Source organism: Artemia sp. Qi Xiang Cuo, chromosome 11 (genome assembly GCF_049724085.1).
Source record: "Artemia sp. Qi Xiang Cuo chromosome 11, ASM4972408v1, whole genome shotgun sequence".
NCBI lineage: Eukaryota > Metazoa > Arthropoda > Branchiopoda > Anostraca > Artemiidae > Artemia > Artemia sp. Qi Xiang Cuo.
In genome coordinates, this window is record NC_142804.1 from 10,359,682 (window position 1) to 10,380,983 (window position 21,302).

The window sequence follows — 21,302 nt, forward strand, 5'->3', positions numbered from 1 at the left end:
CATCAAATGCTTCTAAAAGAAGGACTTTACCATACTAAACAAAAAGGCCCTTTTTTTACCAGGACTGAAGGATAGAAGGCCTTAAATATCTAAAGGCTTGTAATTTGAACAAAGAAAAATTGTCTGTTAAGCTACTCTCTTTTGCCGAAGGGTGAGTCCAATAATACTGGTTGCAGAGTCTTAATGTCTAAAATCTTGCCATATGTAAGACTGCTTGAGCCTCCCTTGGGCGGTTGTATGTATATATATAGTTTATTTTGTAACTATTAGTAAATAAAATAAATTTGTCTAAATTTGTCTAAATTTGGTACAACTTTAATATAAAAAGTAAACAGTCCCTAGAATAAAATAAGGACACATTAAAAAAAATGATACAAAAACGTCATACCTTATCGAACTAAATGAGAAACTTTCGTAAACTAAACAAACGCCTTAGAAATTAGAGAGATAGACAATTAAAAGCTACTAGAAATAAGAAATTGGCTCAGTTCTGTGTTGATCTTGAAACATGTCGGAACTTGTAAAGAAGCTTAAGGATGAACTCCATCTGGGCAAAAAGAAGAGGTAAAAGTTTAAAACCTGGCAACAAATTCATGGTATATTTTTAGGTTATGGAATTTTAGTGTTTTGGATCTTATATCAAAAGTCAGTCGATTTTTAAGGGCTTGAGGAGTAAGATGGATAAGTGCTGGAGTTTTGTCAAAACGAGCAGGACAAAGGTCACAACGAAGAGTTATCATCAAGAAAGTATTCCGAGGTAGCTCAGTTGTTTAAACTTTGGGGTTTCCAATACCCAAACAGAAGGAATGCAAGTCCCACCTCCTCTTACATTTTCAATACATTTCTTGATTGTATTTCTTATCAATTGTTTAATGGAGTGTCCTTTTTTCATATTTATGAGGATATGCAGAAATTTGAGAAATAACGAAATTTTGACGGATTTACTAAATGTGACTGATGCCAGTGTCTTATGCACAGTTTTGATGGGTGTATTTGGGGTATTGTGTTGTGAAGTTTTCAAAAATATGTCACCTCTTCACCTCCTGTTTTATTGATTTTCTGTGGATTTTTGGCTTTCTGCTGATTATGAGGACTTGAAGGAGAAGATAATAGCCCAATAGTAGATAATACACTACTATATAGACTATATAGACTACTACTACTATATAATAGACTACTACTGTATAATAGACTACTACTATATAGACTACAATAGTAGATTATAGTTGAAAATAGCCCAAGTTGCTGTTAAATTTTGTACGTAACATTCACATCCACTAGGCATTCAATGATGTATGCATTAGTAATCTAGTCAAATAGTTTAAATTTATTATAGTTCGAATAGGCTACTACTAACAACTTACTACATCCCCGATCCATTTGATGCCAACATAGCACTTTTTTCTGCTCCAATCTATTCAGTTTCACTCTTAACCTGTACCCATGAAGTTCTGATCTACTATAAATACTATATATCTAAATCTACTATAAATCTACTATAATCTACTATAAATCCATTCTATAAATCTACTATAAATCCTTTATTACGACTTCTTCTCACCGAATTTGGAGAAGGCCTGCTTTCAGTTCAGCCCTAGATAGATTGTCAAATAGCACAATATTTTGCCGCTTGTCATTCTAGAGCCATCCTTGATCAGTAAAACGTGGCTTAGGCCACCTTATCTTTTTTTAGCTACGGCCTTAGAAAGTAACCTATCTATAGCCCAAGAATCATTATCATTATCGTCCTGAGAACATCGAAATCCAAGGCATCAGCTCCGTTTTGAAATGTAAATACCCATGTCAATATTAGATTTATGAAAATATTTTGCATTAAGTTTACTATCCATCCTCTTTTTGCATGAGAATAAGGATAAAATAGTTAAGCTGCATGAGATATCTTATAGGGTCTTTTGGCAATAAAAGTGATCTCGGACAACAAAATTCAAGTTATTAGCAGACCTTAGCTTGGTAATATGGGATCCAAGGATCGATCCTTACTTTAGAAACACACTGCAGTGCCATTAGTAGTCAAGAAGTGTCGTTAATCCGATTGCTTGTTTTTTTACTAGTTATTTTTCCAGCGGTGATTGTATCGATCCAGTGGTCCTAGAATATCGTGAGAGAGCTTATTCGAACGGAAATTAGAAGTTCTAGTTCCCTTTTCAGTGACCAAAAAAATTGGAGGGGAACCAGGCCCTCTCCACGCTCATTTTTTTCTCGAAGTTTACCTGATCAAAATCTTGAGAAAGCCATTTTGTTCAAAATATTCGAAAATCTTCATCCCCCATAGTTTCCGGGGGAAGGGCTGCAAGTTATGAACTTTGCCCATTGTTTGCATAATAATTAAAAAAAAAACTTTTTCCACAAAATAAGTTTTCCAAAGAAAAGTAAAGAACTCCATTAAACCAAAATTTAGCAAAAATAAAATCAAATAACCTACCAAGCGTGAAACTACCACAATTCAGCATCGATAAATAAATGAAACCCAAAGCGAACAGAAATTACAATAAATAACTGAGTCAAACTCAAAACGAGCAGAAATTAACACGAGTAGGGCTCAAAACCCCTATCCCTTCCCAAGGCCAGAACATAATTTGCGCTTTATTGAAAAATATCAATGTTTTTATTCTTATAACTTTAATAAATAAAAAAATATTAACATTTTGATTACTAAATATCAGTATACGAATATTAAACTGACATTGCACATTCATTTGTAATTTTTTTCAGTAAAGTGCCCTTTTCGAGTTTCTACGACAACACTTTCTATAAACACCTTATATGCCCCAGGGCATAAATTGCAACCCTTGCCATGAGGGCTGTGAGGGGGTTGTCATCCTCAAAGACCTAATTTGCAGAACTTTCAACTACGTTAAACAAAACGGCTCTCAAAATTTTGAGTGGATGTGTTTGAGGAAATGCTGGGCGTGAGAGGGGCGCTAGTTGCTCTCCGATCACTTTCAACTATTAAAAAAGGTACTAGCCCTTTCAATTTCCAATTGAATGAAACATTTTGAAGTTTTTACGACGCTTTCAATAAAAACCCTATATGCCCCCAGGGCATTACTTTCAACCTTGCCCTGAGGGTTGTGGGGGGGGGGGGCTCTCATCCTCAAAGATCCAATTTCCAGAACTTTCAACTGCGTTGAAGAAAATTGCTATCTCAAAATTTTGATTGGATGTGTTTGGGGGAATTGTGGCGTGAGAGGGGAGTTAGTTGTCCTCCAATCACTTCCGACTATTAAAACGGGCACTAGTTCTTTCAATTTCCAATCAAATGAGCCCTTTTTGAAGTTTCTACAACAACGCTTTCTATAAAACCCTTTATGCCCCAGGGAATAACTTACAACCCTTGCCCTGAGGGCTGTGAGAGGGTTGTCATCCTCAAAGACATAATTTCCTGACCTTTCAACTACGTTGAACAAAATGGATGTCTCAAATTTTTGATAAGATGTGTTTGGGGAAAAGGTGGGCGTGAAAGGCGGGTTAGTTGACCTCCAATCTCTTTTGACTATTAAAAAGGGCACAGGCCCTTCTAATTTCCAATTGAATGAGCCCTTTTTGAAGTTTCTACAACATCACTATCTATAAAAACCTTATATGACCTCAAGCCATAGTTTACAATCCTTGCCCCGAGGTCTCTGAGGGGGTTATCAATATCAAAGACCTAATTTCTATAAATTTTAACTACGCTAAACAAAACGGCTATCTAAAAATTTTGAATGGATTGTTCGGGGAAAAGGTGGGCGTGAGAGGGGGGTTAGTTGCCCTCAAATCACTTTCGATAATTAAAAAGGGCACTAGCCCTTTGAATTTCCAATCGAATGAGCCCTTTTTCAAGTTTCTACGACAAAACTTTCAATAAAAACCATATATGACCGCACGGCACAGCTAACAGCCCTGACCCTAAGGACTGTGGGGGAGTATCATGCTCAAAGATTTGATTTCCGGACCTTCCAGCTGCTTTGATTATAATTGCTTTCCCAAAATTTTGATTGCATGTCTCTGGAGAAATGGTGGGTATGGAGAAGGCTTTAATTCCATTCCAATCCCTTTCATCTATTTCAAAGGGAACTGGTCATTTACATTTTCAATCAAATGAGCCCCTTTTGAAGTTTCTATGACAACGCTTTCTATAAAAACCTTTATATGCCCCCAGGTCATAACTTAAAACCCTTGCCCTGAGGGCTGTGGGGGGGGGTTGTCATCATCAAAGACCTAATTTTCAGAACTTTCAACTACGTTGAACAAAATGGCTATCTCAAAATGTTGATTGGATGTGTTTGGGGAAAAGGTGGGCGTGAGAGGGGGTTAGTTGCCCTCCAATCACTTTCGACAATGAAAAAGGGCACTAGCCCTTTGAATTTCCAATCGATTGAGCCTTTTTTGATGTTTCTACGACAACGCTTTCTATAAAAACCTTATATGTCCCCCAGGGCATAACTTACAACCCTTGTTCTGAGGGCTGTGGGGGAGGGGTTGTCATCCTCAAAGACCTAATTTCCAGAACTTTAAACTACGTTGAACAAAATGGCTATCTCAATTTTTTTTTTTTTGATGTGTTTGGGGAAAAGGTGGGCATGAGAGGGGGGTTAGTTGCCCTCCAATCACTTTTGACTAATAAAACGGGCACTAGCCCTTTGAATTTCCAATCGAATGAGCCTTTTTTGAAGTTTCTACGACAGCGCTTTCTATAAAAACCTTATATGACCCAGGGCATAACTTACAACCCTTGCCGTGAGGGCCGTGGGGGTGTGTCCTCCTGAGAAACATAATTTCTATCTGGAAATTCACCACGCTGAACAAAAACTTTGATTGGATGTGTTTGGGGAAATGGTGGGCGTGGAAGGGATATTAGTTGAATTTCAATCACTTTCGACTATTAAAAAGGGCACAAGCCACTACAATTTCCAATCGAATGACTCCTTTTCGAAGTTTCTACGTCAACTCCTTCGATACGAAGTGCCCTGGTCTAAAGGAAAAAAATAATACATTGTGCCAAAATCGTTCTTTACTTAGATAGCGCTACTGCGCTGCCTATGATAATATTGGTTATTGGGAAGTATACCGACGTTTTCATGAGGGATTTCTTCTCGTGGGGGGAGGGGTTGGAGGAGGGGGTTACGTTGGAGGATATTACCATGGAGAATGTTTTCATGGGGGAAGGGACATTTCTATGAAGGAAGTCCATTCCCATTCTGGGAAAGGACCAGCATTATTTATAAAATGATCAGAAGTCAAATAAAAAATAACAAGTGTTTTCAACTGAAAGTAAGGAACAACATTAAAACTTATTACAAACAGATATTATTACATATATGAAGGGGCTCTCCACCTAGTCAATGCCTCGCTCTTTACGTTAAAGTTTTTTTTAGTACTTTCAAAAGAGCTATCAATTCTAATTAAAAGGCCTTTGTGATTCAGGGGTTTATGATTCAAACACAATTCGAACTTCAGCTTAAAAGAGCGAGGTATTGACTAGGGGTTGAACCTCCTCATATACGTAATTATTTCTGTTCGTTTTAAGTTTTAATGTTGCTCCTTACTTTCAGTTGAAAACACTTGTTTTTTTTTATTTAATTCTCTCTACAGTTCAGCTATTAAGAATGTGATTCATTGGCAAGAAAACTCTACTGGGCTAGCTCATGCACATGAATCCATTCTATAGGAGGGTGGGGGCGCAATGTCACAAATTTTCTTGTGGGAAGAGGTAAAAATCTGAAGAATTGTAAGTTTTGGCTTATATTATTCGATTTTTCAAGAGGGAAGAAGCCTTCAGGCCAATTTCGTAAAGAACTATAACTATAACTATACCTGCCTTTTAGGCAGGTATAGTTAATCATACGGAATTTTACTAACCCCATCTTTGCTAAGAAAGAGCTGAAGCTCTTTTTGCCTTAGCCGAGCTTTGGCTTAAATATATTGGGATTCGTTAACTTTGACGTTCCTGGCTCAAGGAAATATTCTGGTAACGAGGTACTTTAATAATAAATTATTTAAAGAATCACAGTCCTTATTTATTGTTTATAAACTGTTTTCCATTTATTCAAGCTCTATACGGAGTAGAGGTACCTCTACTCCAGACACTATAGATTTTATCATCCAATACGTTTCATTACTTAAACAGTGTGTCACATAGATACTTCGGTCTCCTGAATTCTACTAATCTTGAATTGTTCTGGGTTTACCTAAATTTTGTCCCAAATTAAAAAATAAACTCAAAAGATTTTCTTCAAAAAACAACATTCGTGAATACACGAATGTCAACGAAAATATAAATTGCTAACTATCGTTCATCTTTTGGGCAAATTTCATAGAATTAATTTTTTTCGGGGGGGGGGCGAATTAGGGAGAACCCAAGAAGATTGGCGAGTTGTGGTTGCACTAGCCTGAGTGCCACCCATTAGCAAAAAGGTACGACTCCTTTATCTACTAGCATAGATACAACAAATGAGCTCTTAATTGCACTTCGAAGCCTTTGTATGTCCATTGTTTTTTCGCTTAGTTCACCTGAGTAATACCAATGTATGAAATACGAGATTTCGATGATACAAGAGAGACACGAAGATGTTGCGAGCTTTTAAGGACCTCTGGGCCTATGATGCCGTCACGTGTATTCTTGAAACAACACACACATGCAAAATCTGGTAACAGAGAAATGTATTATAGTGGGTTTTGCAGTTAAAAAAAAAAATAATAAAAATGAAGATTCGAAGATTTTTTCCGTTCCTGTATCAGGCCAGGATACCACCCACACGTACAAGCGTTCTAAGTCATAGATAAACTTATTAGCTTCAATTCTCTGACCGTAGTGGAAGGGAGTGAACTATACACCATCAAATATTTATAACCCTTGTTTCGACAAATGTATGTTTTTAATCAGAAAACTATTTTCTGATGGAAGGAATGCCTCCCTTTTAGGCGCACTTTATCAATATTTTGATTTATAGACTTTTCAACTTTCTTTTGTCCTTGCTGCAGGACCAGGCGTCTATCAGCCTTACCTTGCATCTGCGGTTCAGATTTTACGTAAGAATTGGTTTCCCTGAGCTCTGCAGACTCACTGCAATACTTTCAACCTAGAATTTTCAATGTTGACTGCAGATAAAAAGTTATTCAATATTGTAGTATCATTTATACATTTTCAAGTGTCTTTAAATGATTTTGACAAACACACTTTCTTTTGCAACTGTCAATACAAGCTACATTGCAGCATTAGTCTAACAGTGATGAAGCTATTATTCATTCCAAAATTATTACTTTTGAAGACAAAAGCTGAAAATTCGGGCATTCGAAATCCTATATTCCATTTCAATTTAAGCCCAAGAAGGAATAAGGAAGAAAGAAAGAGGAAGAAAGAAAGAGGGAGAAAGAAAGAGGAAGAAAGAAAGAAAGAAAGAAAGAAAGAAAAGGAAAAAATAATAAAAGAAAGAAAAAGAAAGAAAAGAAAAGAAAGAAAAAGGAAAAAAGAAAAGAAAAGAAAAAGAAAGAAAAGAAAAAAAAGAAAGAAAGAAAAAAGAAAGAAAGAAAGAGGGAGAAAGAGGAAGGAAGGAAGAAAGGTTTAAAGAGAGAGGCAGAGCAAAGCTCACAGAACTCTCAATCATAGAGTTTGCAACTTTAAAATTATTTAATCATAAAATTATAGAATCTTTAGAATCACTGAAGTATGATTTGTTTCCTGGGATGGGAAAATAAAATAAAAATCAAATAAAAACCAAAACCAAAAGTAGGACAAGTAAAAACCATGAATAAATAAAAAAAGCAAAGGAGATAAAGTGAATTGGGTGGAATAATAGTTAGTTTATACCATAGGGAACATTAGCTGTAACAAGCTATGAAGGTAAATTCTTGCCTGTATCAACTACTTTTATTGTTTTGTAACGTAGGCCCGTAAAAAAAAATTTAATTTTTAAGTTTTTTTTTCGGAAAAGAAACTTGCAGGGTGATTTGTGAGGCTTCTAATCCTCCCTTTAGTAAAAGCTCTAATTTGTCAAGAAACCGTTTGATTAGGGTATGTTGCCAGTTCCGACTATTTCCTGACCATGTGGAACCAAGTCTTTATTGCATCAATGTCTTTCAAACTTATAGTGACAAACGAAAATTGACTATTAGGCTGACCGAACAGATTCTACCGTTTTTATTAAGATGTTACAGATAAATTCTATGCTAAAGAGGTCGACTATATACCGACCATTTGGAGCCAAATACGTGTAACTTACAGTGCCTAGCAAAAAGTGACATTTGAGCTGACTGAACCGAATTGTCTTTATTAAGATAGCGCAGATGAACTTAGTGCAAGAGAGGTCGCAGGGATACTAATTAAATGCAATAAGGTAGGATATAAGAGTAGCAATAACGGAGGGTTTTGAATAATTCTCAGTAGAGCTTTAATGATACACAAAAGTGATTAAAAATCAGATATACTTGCAACTTCAGGGCCATCATAGCAGACTTTCCAGAAGGTGAAAACTCGTCCTCAGTCTCTTGTCAGTCTCTCGTCCTCAGTTACCTGTAAGGTAACTGATTTACAACGGATTGTAATGCCATCTATCTTCAATTTCAGTACATCCATGGTTCGGACTTGCACCTTTGCTTTCCCCAAACCTTGAGATAGAAAAGGTTTTCCCCCTAATTTTTATCATCTTTCACGTAATTCATGTATTTTTACATGCTACCAGACCCCCCCCCCCCTTCCTAATTAATTCCTGCGCACGAGTATAGAATTACAGGATTTTGCACTGGTTTTTGCACAGCTGAGACGAAGATGTTTAAAGAGGGTCTTCTTTTAGCATATTTTTTATTAAGTTTGTTTGAGTCAATTTTTTTTTTCAATGATGAACAGTGTCAGGAGTATAAATATCAATTTTGCAATCAGTATTTTACCCACTTTCCCGGGTACGACGGGGCTAACACTTTGTATACGAATCAAATTGTAATACTTTGGCCCGTAACCTCTCAAAAACTGTCCATTCCACAACAACAATTTAAAGTTAAGGCCCATATTTACGCATGAAAATACTCTTAGAAATCGATTGTCCGTTTTGCACCGTTACTATGTCCAGGGTCGTAGCTCCAGTATTTTTATTTAGGGGCGGGGCAAGAGGGGACCATATCCGGATGGTCAAGGGGCATGGGCTATATTATAATTTTCCTCCAAATTTTCCTCCAAATTTCCTCCATCTTAAGGATAGTTCACATTCTTGTAAAATTACTCGAAGATTTTTTTTTTTCAATTTCGAATTTTGGTCAGTTACGGGACCGCAAGTTACTATTACTGGTATAGCAATATTTGAATGATGTTGCACCAACGTATTTTGGGGATATATTTTTTTCTAATTCTGCAGATCGTTCGCATGATATTAGGAATTTCGGTAAGCTAATATATGAGAAGAGAAATACATTGATATCTGCCCCTTGTGTTTCGTGACATGTGTAGCCCTCTTGAATAGTCTCCCGGCCTTAGGGGCTCTGAATCGGTTTCTTCGTTTAAATCCCAGGTCAAAAGATTTCTCCTCAGTCGAGGCGCAGGTGAGGTCAGGCTCCTCATGACTATTTTGTGTGGTGTGTGACTGGTTTTTTTTTCGTCTTTTGATTATGTGATTTAATTAATTAATTCCACCATTGTGCATAGATCATTTGACCTTCTAGCAGTGGCTGTGTTTATTTAATCGTTTTATTGCATTATTATAATTTGTATCAATGATTTTTTTGTCTAGTTTCAACAAACTCAACAATAATAGTGTTGCATTACTTCTAGAGACTCATCATCATCATCGTCATCAGATTCATCAGATGATGAAGATAATCAAACAGGAGCAGTTATCAGTAGCTTGGATGCTGACGATACGAAATTTAAGTGCGCCCTGAAGAAGAATTGCAGAGAGGGCGACCATAAGAAAAGAACAACCGGTAAGATTTTGTTATGAATTGCTTACAATCGAAATCGCTGTGTTCACACATAAATTCACTGTATTCACACATAATGCTTATTTAATCTCTCAGATTAAATAAGCAAAAAAAAAAATGAAACATGAAGCAAGCAAATAAAAAAGCAGAAGTAGCAATTGACTAATCTGACGATAAAAATAAAATAAAAAACGATACTGTTTCTGAAACAAACAAAACTAGCTGGCAATAGGTATATAAAAATGGAGAAAATAAGTAAAATTCTTAATCTTTTGAATAAGAATGTTTATCTATACAAAAACATGCTTGCATTTGATAATATCTATTTTTTGAAATTTCCTTAAGTTTACTTTCAAAATGACATTTTACTATTAAGACTAGTTTAGATAATAGTTACCATTCCTGAATCCATTCAAAATTTTAATTTCTCTTCGCATTCGCATTTACTAATTTTTCTTACCATAGGCTATGGTTCGTTCTTTACTAGTTAGCTGCTACCACTCCAACCATGATTAAGCCATTTTTGGTTTTCTAACGTGCGAGTAAATTCGAAAATTAATAAGAAATATATGAGCATTATCGCATGTAGAAAAATTCCACCTAAAAAACTCGTCTTGTTTCATTTTTTTCTGAAAATGTTTATCTAATGTATCTGTTTGAGAAAAAATAGAGTTTTACTTTGAGCTAGGAAAATGGAAAATGTTGACGTCTGACAAAGATGTTGTAGCGCCTGGGGTAATATATGTCATTTAAAGGCCAAAATACTTGTTTAACAGCTCTTATATCATGGAGGACTAGAGAGATTGAGAGAGAGAGAGAGAGGGGGGGAGAAAAAGAGAAAGAGAGAGAGAGAGAGAGAGACAGAGGGAGAGAGAGAGAGAGAGAGAGAGAGAGAGAGAGAGAGAGAGAGAAAGAGAGAGAGAGAGAGAGAGAGAGAGAGAGAGAGAGGGGAGAGAGAGAGAGAGAGAGAAAGAGGGATAGGGAGAGAGAGAGATACAGAGAGATCAGTATTTTGAACGTTATCAATTTGTTTATCTTATGTTGCAAAGCCTAATTTTATGGAACTGATAGTTCTAAAAATTTAGGAGAAGATTTAGTCGTTAGCAATGTCCGAGGTGTAGTGCACGATACCAAAAAGAGGTCTGACCCAGGGGTGATCGTATCGACCCAGTGGTCCTAGAATATCGTGGGAGGGCTCATTGGAGCGGAAATTAAAAGTTCTAGTTCCCTTTTTAAGTGAACAAAAAAATGGAGGGCAACTAGGCCCCCTCCCACGCTTATTTTTTTCCCAAAGTCACCCGATCAAAATTTTGAGATAGCCATTTTGTTCAGCTCGGTCGAAAATATAAAAAATATGTCTTTTAGGGTGACATAATCTCCCGAAGTTCCCAGAGGGAGGGCTAAAAGTTATGAACTTTACCCAATGTTAACATATAGTATTGGTTATTGGTAAGTATACAGAAGTTTTCAGGAGGTTTTTTTTCTGGTAGTAGGAGGGAAGGGTGGGTCGGTGGTTATGTTGGAGGATCTGTTCATGATGGAAGTTTTCATGGGGGAAGGGAAATTGCCATGAAGGGGGCGCCGGACTTGCCAGCAGTATTTATTGGTTATTGGGAAGTATACCACCATTTTCAGGAAGGATTTTTTCTGGGGGGGGGGGGGGGGTGGAGGGGGGGGTTACTCTGGAGAATATTTCCGTGGAGGATGTTTCTTTGGGGTAAGAGACAGTTCTATGAAGGGGGCCTCGGATTTCCAAGCATTAGAAATTAAATCGATCATTAGACGATCAGAAATTCAATAAAAAAAACAAGTTTTTTCAACTGAAATGTAAGAAGGAATATTAGAACTTAAAACGAACAGAAATTATAACGTATGTGAGGGGGTTCTCCCCCAAGTCAATACCTCGCTCTTTACGCTACAGTTTTTTTTAGTGCTTTCAAAAGAGCTATCTATTCTAATTAAACGGCCTTTGTGATTCAGGGGTTTGTGAATCAAAATTTTTTTGAAATTTTAACGTAAAGAGCGTGGCTTTGACTACGGGGAGAACCCCCTCATATACGTAATAACATATACATCATAAAAAAACAATAAAAAAAAAAAGCGATACTGCTCAATAGTATTTGAAACTTTTAAAAACAGAATTTTGATGTCAATAAATATATCGAAAGAATTTGTTTATAATAATGATTCTAAATATATAAATTTTGTTAAGTTTAGTATTACTCATCAAAGGCTACGAGCCTGAGAAAATTTACTCGATTTTTTAAAGAGGGGGGAAACATCCCCTACAAGTGAAAGAATTTTAATGAAAATCACACTGTCAGAATTCAGCGTATCAGAAAACCCTATTACATAGGTTTCAAGCTCATATCTGCAAAAATCTGCAACTTTGTATTTTTTGCCAGAAGAAAAATATACGAATATAGAAGTTAGTTACGTAAGTTAATTTGTAAAGACATCCATTTAGCAAAAGAAAAGTAAAATTGTTATGCAAATAAAAGCTGCATTAACTAAAAAACAATCAGAAATTAAATAAAAAAGACATGTTTTTTAAACTGAAAGTAAGGAGCGACATTAAAACTTAAAACGAACCGAAATTATTCCGTATAAGAAAGGGGCGGCCCCCTCCTCAACGCCTCGCTCTTTACGCTAAAGTTTGACTCTGTCTCACAACTTTGTTTTTTAAAACAAAAAAAAAATTTTGCGTAAAGAGCGAGGTGTTTAGGAGGGGAGAGTCCCTTTCATAAACTGAATAATTTCTGTTCGTTTTAAGTTTTAATTTCGATCCTTAATTTCAGTTTAAAAAAATTGTTTTTTTTATTTAATCATGTCCTTAACTTTATAAAGATTCTCCTGAGTACCAAATTAGCAATAGGTGTCCCTGTATTAGCAATAGATATCTTATAACTTTCTTGGGTACCGAAATTAGGGTACTGGCGTATTATGTGGGCACTGTTAAAGAAGTCAAGTTTGGTTAATGCAAATGAAATAAAACAAAATAGAAACAAATTTGGGCTATATATTTGCACATTAGGGGGGGGGGTAAAGCATACCATATATTAAATAAGTAACCTAACCTAACCTAGGTACCTTTCCCCCACCCCTAAACCCCAAAAATAACATATTGCTAAAAGCTACTAAAAGTAACTGTTCTGTTCCTGCTGACATTGTCGTAATAGCTGAAGCAACTGAAAAATAGCTTTGAACATACTTTTGTAGTAACTTTCACTAAATACAGTTAATAGACATCTTATGCAAAGTAAGTCTGCATTAATATCATCACTGATATTACTATCAGATTGAAACACACTGCAAATAGTATGACAATTCAGTTAAGGTGGATGCAGTTAAGACTTAGGAATATTATTCCCTTATAAGCTTTTGTTAAGCTTCTGTAACTTTTACTGAATAATGTTAACACGCAACTTAAATGAAATGAATCTGCATCAGTATCATCATCGGTATTGCAATCAGATTGAAAAACATTGAACATAATATTACAGTTAAATTAAAGTGAATATAGCTGAAACTTGTCAAGATTATTCCCATATAAGCTTTCGTTAAGCTTCTGTAGCTTTTACTAAAAACAGTTATTAGGCATATTAAGTGAAATGAATCTGCATCAGCATCATCATCGGTATTGCAATCAGATTGAGACACATTTCAAACATTGTTACAGTTAAACTAAGATGGGTACATCTGAAACTTATGAAGATCATTGCCTTATAAGCTTGATAAGCCCTTAGTCACTTCACAACGATTCCCGATGGGTGTTAACTTTGTACGGCTTCTGTAGTTAATGTAAAGTTACTACAGATGACAACCTGGAATGAAGCATTATATTCAAAAAGCCGTAGCATGTGTGCTTAAGCAGCAATTATAGTTTTACTCGAAATTCTGGTCTATAGCACGACGTTATAAGGTTATGCCATTGATATGACGGATTTGTATTATTTAAAACAATTTTAAATCTTGTTTTCTCCTAGGTAAAATTATTTTTCTTTTGTTTTGAAACTATACTTGACTTCCATAATGTATTTATTTATGTTGTCCGTGCATCTAGTTCTTAGATTTGTCACATAATGCCAGTTATCGGTTTTTCTCTATCACTTTAAAATTAAGAACGAAATTAAAATATGCAACGTTCTAGCCAAACAGATTCGATGAGTCAAACTACAATTTTTTATGTTTGTTTTCTTTGGTTGTGGAAATGTTTTCATTTTCTAATGAAATCACAAATCATACACTCTTCTAGTGGTGATTATTTGTTCCAAGTTTAACTTGGTGGTTCATTAATTTTTTATATACATTTTAAGAACACAGTTGTTTGTATTAATTTTTATTAGGTTGCAATTTAATTTCACCTGTCCTTATAGAGTTGCATTGAACTGCTCCAGATATAAGAATTGTGGGGACCCAAACTTATAAAAGGGTTGAAATAATAAAAAAAACTGTATTCTTTTTTTAAACGAATGAAAATGAACTCATGTAGGTTAAACGAAAAATATCAATGAGGGGAGTCATTTGATTGGCAGATATTTAATTAGATACGAGTTTGTTTTTCAAAAGTTTTTCTCTTAGTTTTTCAAATTTCTTCTTTTTTAAAGAGGTAGATTGAAACTGTTTCTTATAGCCATTTTTTACAATCCTTATGTGGCTTAGGTTTCTACTGCACAGAAAAAATTCTGAGACCAAACTATTCATGTTGTGTTTCAAATGGTATCACAGTCTGTCTCGATTCATTTACCAATTGTAACCTTGCCATTGGTTTGTTCTAGCCTAAAATTCGTGCATTGTAGAATTTTTTAGACGAATGCTCGAAACTTGGCATTGAATTTAACTCTGGGAAATGGGAGTTTCTCCTCTTCAACTAGTGTTAAAGCGGGCCCGTCCCATCCGTGACCTCTGACCTCTTTGATCTTTCGGGACCAGTAAATTTCATCTTCCTCTTTTTTCCTATACTGAATTCTCAGTGTTTTGCCAGTACAAACATTCTACGGATTACATTTTTATCAGAAATCAAACATAATAGCTAGAGATAGCATTCGTGACTAAAGCAAGGAAAGTAAATTAGCTTTATTTTGATTGTTGCAGGTGTGTCAATATGAATTTGGCCAAAACTGCAGGGTATTGCAATAAGGCCAGCAGAGATGAGTAAGCAATAATTCCTTGAATAAGCCCTCCCCCAAAACCTAAGTTCCTTTGCATGAGCCGAAGCAAAAATACATATTGAAATCCCTTTTTTGCTGTCAAACTTCAAGTCGAGATGAGCCTCGAAACATGTCGAGAATTTCACCTTAATGCATGCATTTTTGGATTAAACTAAAATAAAAACTATGTATTCTATTGAAATAATATTATAACAAAGAATAATATCCAGTCATTTCAGTTTTTATGCCTTTTTTCAAGGTTATGGCATAAATATTTTCTAAAATTCGAATTGTCAAATTAGAACACGGAATCCATAATCATTGAAACTATCTCAATCTGGTATCAGTGCTCTCACTGTCAGTCCCTAGGCAGCATCCAGGATTTTGTTCAAGAGTTTACCAAAGTTTTTTTTTAGAGGGGGCTAAGGTTTTTAAGATCAATATAGCAGTCGGAGAAACAATTTTTAGTTTCTAAGGAGAAATAGTCTTTTTGCTTGTGTTTTACGACCAATTTTCGAGTTGGAGAAATATTTTGGCGAAGAGAGGAGTTCAAACCTCGCAGCCCCGTGGATAAATCCCTGGCCAGTTGGCAATTTTCATTAACAGAGCTGGGCATGGAAAATAATCAGTTTTTACATATTTTTGTAAAATATAGATGTAGTGGTGCAACCACTCTTCATTGAAAAAAAACTTCCGATTTTGCAGACAGTATCTTTAAGATTCTCGTACTTGTTACATTCCATTATATAATTTTCATTAAGATCGCAGCTCTTTTGGATACTTTAGTCCCTTTTATTTAAATTATGCACATTTTATATGCTCATAGCTGCTGATTCAAACAGCAACTTTTCAAACAGTTCGTGGTAATGAACTGTAAGTAAGAAGCGATGTAGCTCACTAGCAACCGAGACTCTAAGAAACAGAGTCTTGATAACAATAGATAAAAATAATAAGCTTCAGATTTAAGAGACAGTATCTTTAGAGTTCTCGTACTTGTTAAATTTTCATCAAGGTCGCAACCCTTTCAGCTACTCAGTTGGCACTTTTAATGAGCAGAACTGGGTATGGAAAATGATCAATTTTTTAATATTTATGTAAATATTTGCATGTTTATGTTATATTCCTGTTGTGAAAACTTTCTTTTCAAGTTATTTGCAGGATTGAAGACCACTAGTATTTTACGTGAGATTAAATTTGACAGGTAAAGTTAAAAAATGACAATAATAATTACAATAATTTAAAATTTTTGCTTTTCCCTTCTAGGCTCAAAGAAAGTGGAATATAAGAAAAAACAGTGGCACGACAAGTGTTTTGTTTGTGAAGTTTGTAAGACAGATTTTTCGAGCAAATCGTTCCTCTATAAGGAAAAGAATTTTTACTGTCAATCATGCTATCATGACAAGTTTGCACCCAAATGTCAAAAATGCTCCAAGGTAAGATTAATAATTTCCCAGAATTTAATTTATATTATAAAAGAAAAATAATTTTTACTGTCAATCTTGCTGTCATGACAAGCTTGCAACCCAATGCCAAAAGAGATCCAAGGTAAGATTGAATTATTTCCCAGAGTTTAATTTATAATTTTAAAGGAAAACAACCCTTTTTGTCAATCCTACTATCAAGACAAAATTGCACCCAAAGGTCAAATATACTCCAAGTTAATGTGGAATTTTTTCCCAGAATTCAATTTATGTTATGAAGGAGGATAATCTTCACCGTCATTCCTGCTGGAATTATCCAAAGTTAGATTGAAATGTTTCCTAGATTTTAATTTACGGAATTAACCTTTACTCTCAATCTTGCTGTCATGACAAAAATGTACACAAGAGGTGAAACACTCTCCAAGACGGATGTTTTTTTCTTCTTCTAAAATTCAATTTATATCATGAAACATTTTTTTTTACTACAAATCCTGATATCATGACAAGCTTGCATACAAATGCCAAAAATATTCCAAGGTCAGACGGAAATATTCCACAGAATTTAATTTTTTTTATTAAAGGAAAACAACTTTTACCGTCAATCCTGCTGTTCTAACAATCTTGCATCCCAAGCTCAAAATTGCGTATCATGACAAGCTTGTTTTACAGAATTTAATTTAAACTATTAATGGATAACAAATTTAACCGTCAATCCTAATGTCATGACGATCTAGCACCCAAAGGTAAAAAATTGCTCTTAGGAAAAGATGGAATTATGCCCCAAAATTTAATTCACATTGTGAAGGAAAATAACTTTATTGTCAATCCTGCTATCATTACAAGTTTTTATCGAAATGCAAAAAGTGCTCCAAGATAAGACGGAATTATATCCCAGAATTTAGTTCATATTATAGAAGGAAGATATTTTTACTGTCAATCCTTCAATCGTGACAAGTTTGAGCTCAAATATCAAAAGTTCTCCAAGGTAAGATGGAATTATTTCCCAGAGTTTAGTTCATATTATTGAAGGAAGATATTTTGGCTGTCAACACTTCAATCGTGGCAAGTTAGAGCTGAAATATCAAAAGTGCTGCAAGGTAAGATGAAGTTGTTTCCTATAATTCAACTTATATTATAAACAAAGAAAAAATATTAATAATAATACAATTATAAATCAGTGACAGATTCAAATGGCTGAAAGCAAAATATAAACAATCACTATATATATATATATATATATATATATATATATATATATATATATATATATATATATATATATATATATATATATATATATATATATATATATATATATATATATATATATATATATATATATATATATATATATATATATATATATATATATATATATATATATATATATATATATATATATATATATATATATATATATATATATATATATATATATAGTGATTGTATGTAAACATAATAGACTTTTATATGTTTGATTAGGCATTACGTACACTAATTACTTATTTGCATAATCATCGTGTTATTCTTTAGTTTTAAGTCATAAGGTGTCAAATATGAAATTTCAATTGAATTAAGGAGCTCTGGCACGAATTAAAATCATCTTTCCTGTTAACGCACCAAAGAATCATCCGTTTTATAGGATTTGTTTCCTTTCGGGACTCGTTGTGATGCTTCTTTTCAAACCACAGATTTCAGTTAAGATTCGATGTGATCATCCATTTCGCATTTCTTCTTACCGCAGATTTTGTTGTCTATTATTTTCGTTTGGAGTAGTAAGGGTGTGCGCACTTCCACACCTACAAGAATATACAGTACAGTTTAGCGCCTACAAGAATATACACTACAGTTTGACGTGCACATTGCAAAAAGCGAGCAAATCTTTTATACCTATAAAGTGAACAAACACGTTTTGAAACTATAGTCGAGATTGTATAACACAATCAGACTGGTTTTTGCTATTGATTGAAAGTACACATGATATTTCACAAGAATATACCATACAGTTTGACGTGCACGTTGCAAAAAGCGAGCAAAACCTATAAAGTGGTCAAACACGTTTTGAAACTATATGCGAATTGGACTCTATGAACGATATTAATTAATGTTTGAATAATAGGAGCGTGAATGATTCTTATTAGTGATTGGATCGTATGAAGATGGAGAAAAGGGGTTAAACTCATTACCAGTTAAGGTAACCCCGAAGAGCATGTTAACTCATAGCTTATTTATTATAAACTTGGAACAATATCAATCTATGGAAATGGTTAACAGTGATAAAATGGTCTTATGAGTTGACCTAGCTTTACTTCTTTGATACGTTCTGTATAATAAACAATTGGCGTTTGAAGAGTGTTGTCAATTTAAAAAAGAGTTTAACGTTATAGTATACTAAAAAGTTGATACTAACAGAGATGTAGATGGCAAGAAAAGAATTTTAATAACGGATAGCTTTACTTCTTCGATGTGTTCTGTGGGGATGGGGGGATGAAAATTTTAGTTGTCCATCATAGAAAGGCAGTGTAGTCTGGGAAAAGGATACCTAGTTTAAGATATCAGGTCGAAAATGGTAAAACTTAACTTTAAAGTTTTTTGAACATTTTAGTTGTTCATCATGCAAAGACAGTATAGTCTGGGGAAAGGATACCTAGTTTAAGGTATCAGGTCAAAAATGGTAAAACTTAACTTTAAAGTTTTTTGAACATTTTGGTTGTTCATCATAGAAAGGCAGTGTAGTCTGGGAAAAGGATACCTAGTTTAAGGTATCAGGCCGAAAATGGTAAAAGTTAACTTTAAAGTTTTTTGAACATTTTAGTTGTTCATCATAGAAAGGCAGTGTAGCCTGGGAAAAGGATACCTAGTTTAAGATATCAGGTCGAAAATGGTAAAACTTAACTTTAAAGGTTTTTGAACATTTTTGTTGTTCATCATGGAAAGACAGTGTAGCCTGGGATAAGGATACCTAGTTTAAGGTATCAGGTCGAAAATGGTGAAACTTAACTTTACAGTTTTTGAACATTTTAGTTGTTCATCATAGAAAGGCAGTGTAGTCTGGGAGAAGGATACCTAGTTTAAGGTATCACGTTGAAAATGGTAAAACTTAACTTTAAAGTTTTTTGAACATTTTAGTTGTTCATCATAGAAAGGCAGTGTAGTCTGGGAAAAGGATACCTAGTTTAAGGTATCAGGCCGAAAATGGTAAAAGTTAACTTTAAAGTTTTTTGAACATTTTAGTTGTTCATCATAGAAAGGCAGTGTAGTCTGGGAAAAGGATACCTAGTTTAAGATTTCAGGTCGAAAATGGTAAAACTTAACTTTAAAGGTTTTTGAACATTTTTGTTGTTCATCATGGAAAGACAGTGTAGCCTGGGAAAAGGATACCTAGTTTAAGGTATCAGGTCGAAAATGGTAAAACTTAACTTTAAAGTTGTTGAACATTTTAGTTGTTCATCATAGAAAGGCAGTGTAGTCTGGGAAAAGGATACCTAGTTTAAGGTATCAGGTCGAAAATGGTAAAACTTAACTTTAAAGTTGTTTTTGAACATTTTAGTTGTTAATCATAGAAAGACAGTGTAGTCTGGGAAAAGGATACCTAGTTTAAGGTATCAGGTCGAAAATGGTAAAACTTAACTTTAAAGTGTTTTGAACATTTTAGTTGTTCATCATAGAAAGGCAGTGTAGTATGGGAAAAGGATACATAGTTTAAGATATCAGGTCGAAAATGGTAAAACTTAAATTTAAAGTTTTTTGAACATTTTAGTTGTTAATCACAGAAAGACAGTGTAGTCTGGGAAAAGGATACCTATTTTAAGGTATCAGGTCGAAAATGCTAAAACTTAACTTTAAAGTTTTTTGAACATTTTAGTTGTTCATCATAGAAAGGCAATGTAGTCTGGGAAAAGAATGCCTAGTTTAAGGTATTAGGTCGAAAATGGTAAAACTTAACTTTAAAGTTTTTTTGAAAATTTTAGTTGTTCATCATAGAAAAGCAGTGTAGTCTGGGAAAAGGATACCTAGTTTAAGGTATCAGGTCGAAAATGGTAAAACTTAACTTTAAAGTTTTTTTGAACATTTTAGTTGTTCATCATAGAAAGGCAGTGTAGTCTGGGAAAAAGAATACCTAGTTTAAGGTATCAGGTCGAAAATGGTAAAACTTAACTTTAAAGTGTTTTGAATATTTTAGTTGTTCATCATAGAAAGGCAGTGTAGTCTGGGAAAAGGATACCTAGTTTAAGATATAAGGTCGAAAATGGTAAAATTAACTTTAAAGTTTTTTTGAACATTTTAGTTGTTCATCATAGAAAGGCAGTGTAGTCTGGGAAAAGGATACCTAGTTTAAGGTATCAGGTCGAAAATGGTAAAACTTTACTTTAAAGTTTTTTGAACATTTTAGTTGTTCATCATAGAAAGGCAATGTAGTCTGGGAAAAGGATGCCTAGTTTAAGGTATCATGTTGAAAATGGTAAAACTTAACTTTAAAGTTTTTTGAACATTTTAGTTGTTCATCTTAGAAAGGCAGTGTAGTCTGGGGAAATGATACCTAGTTTAAGGTATCAGGTCGAAAATGGTAAATCTTAGTGTAGTCTGGGAAAATTTTTTAACTAGAAATGTCTGAAAAGTGTTTTGTTGGGAGATGGGGCGATGCCAGCCGGCTGTCATAGAGTAGTTATAGTGTGATATTTTGAGGGCGTATTGCTTACAAAAAACCCGAGTGGATGACTTGGAAATAAAATTTTTTACGAGAAATGGCTGAAAAGTGTTTTGGGGGAGAGATGGGTTGATGGCAGAAGGATGTCTTAGCTTAGTTATAGTGTGAGAGTGA

The 21,302-nt window shown here is 34.4% G+C and overlaps 1 protein-coding gene across 1 annotated transcript in view; it reads left to right on the plus strand.

Annotated features, from left to right (window-relative positions):
* The first annotated feature begins 431 nt into the window (after positions 1 to 431).
* Positions 432 to 21,302, plus strand: part of LOC148946624 (uncharacterized) — a 64,167-nt gene continuing 43,296 nt past the window's right edge. The window contains exons 1-3 of the mRNA XM_089096369.1: positions 432 to 564; positions 9,761 to 9,912; positions 16,323 to 16,492. Of these exons, the coding sequence (XP_088952495.1) occupies positions 509 to 564; positions 9,761 to 9,912; positions 16,323 to 16,492 (378 nt within the window). The 5' untranslated portion in view covers positions 432 to 508. The remainder of the gene's footprint in view (positions 565 to 9,760; positions 9,913 to 16,322; positions 16,493 to 21,302) is intronic.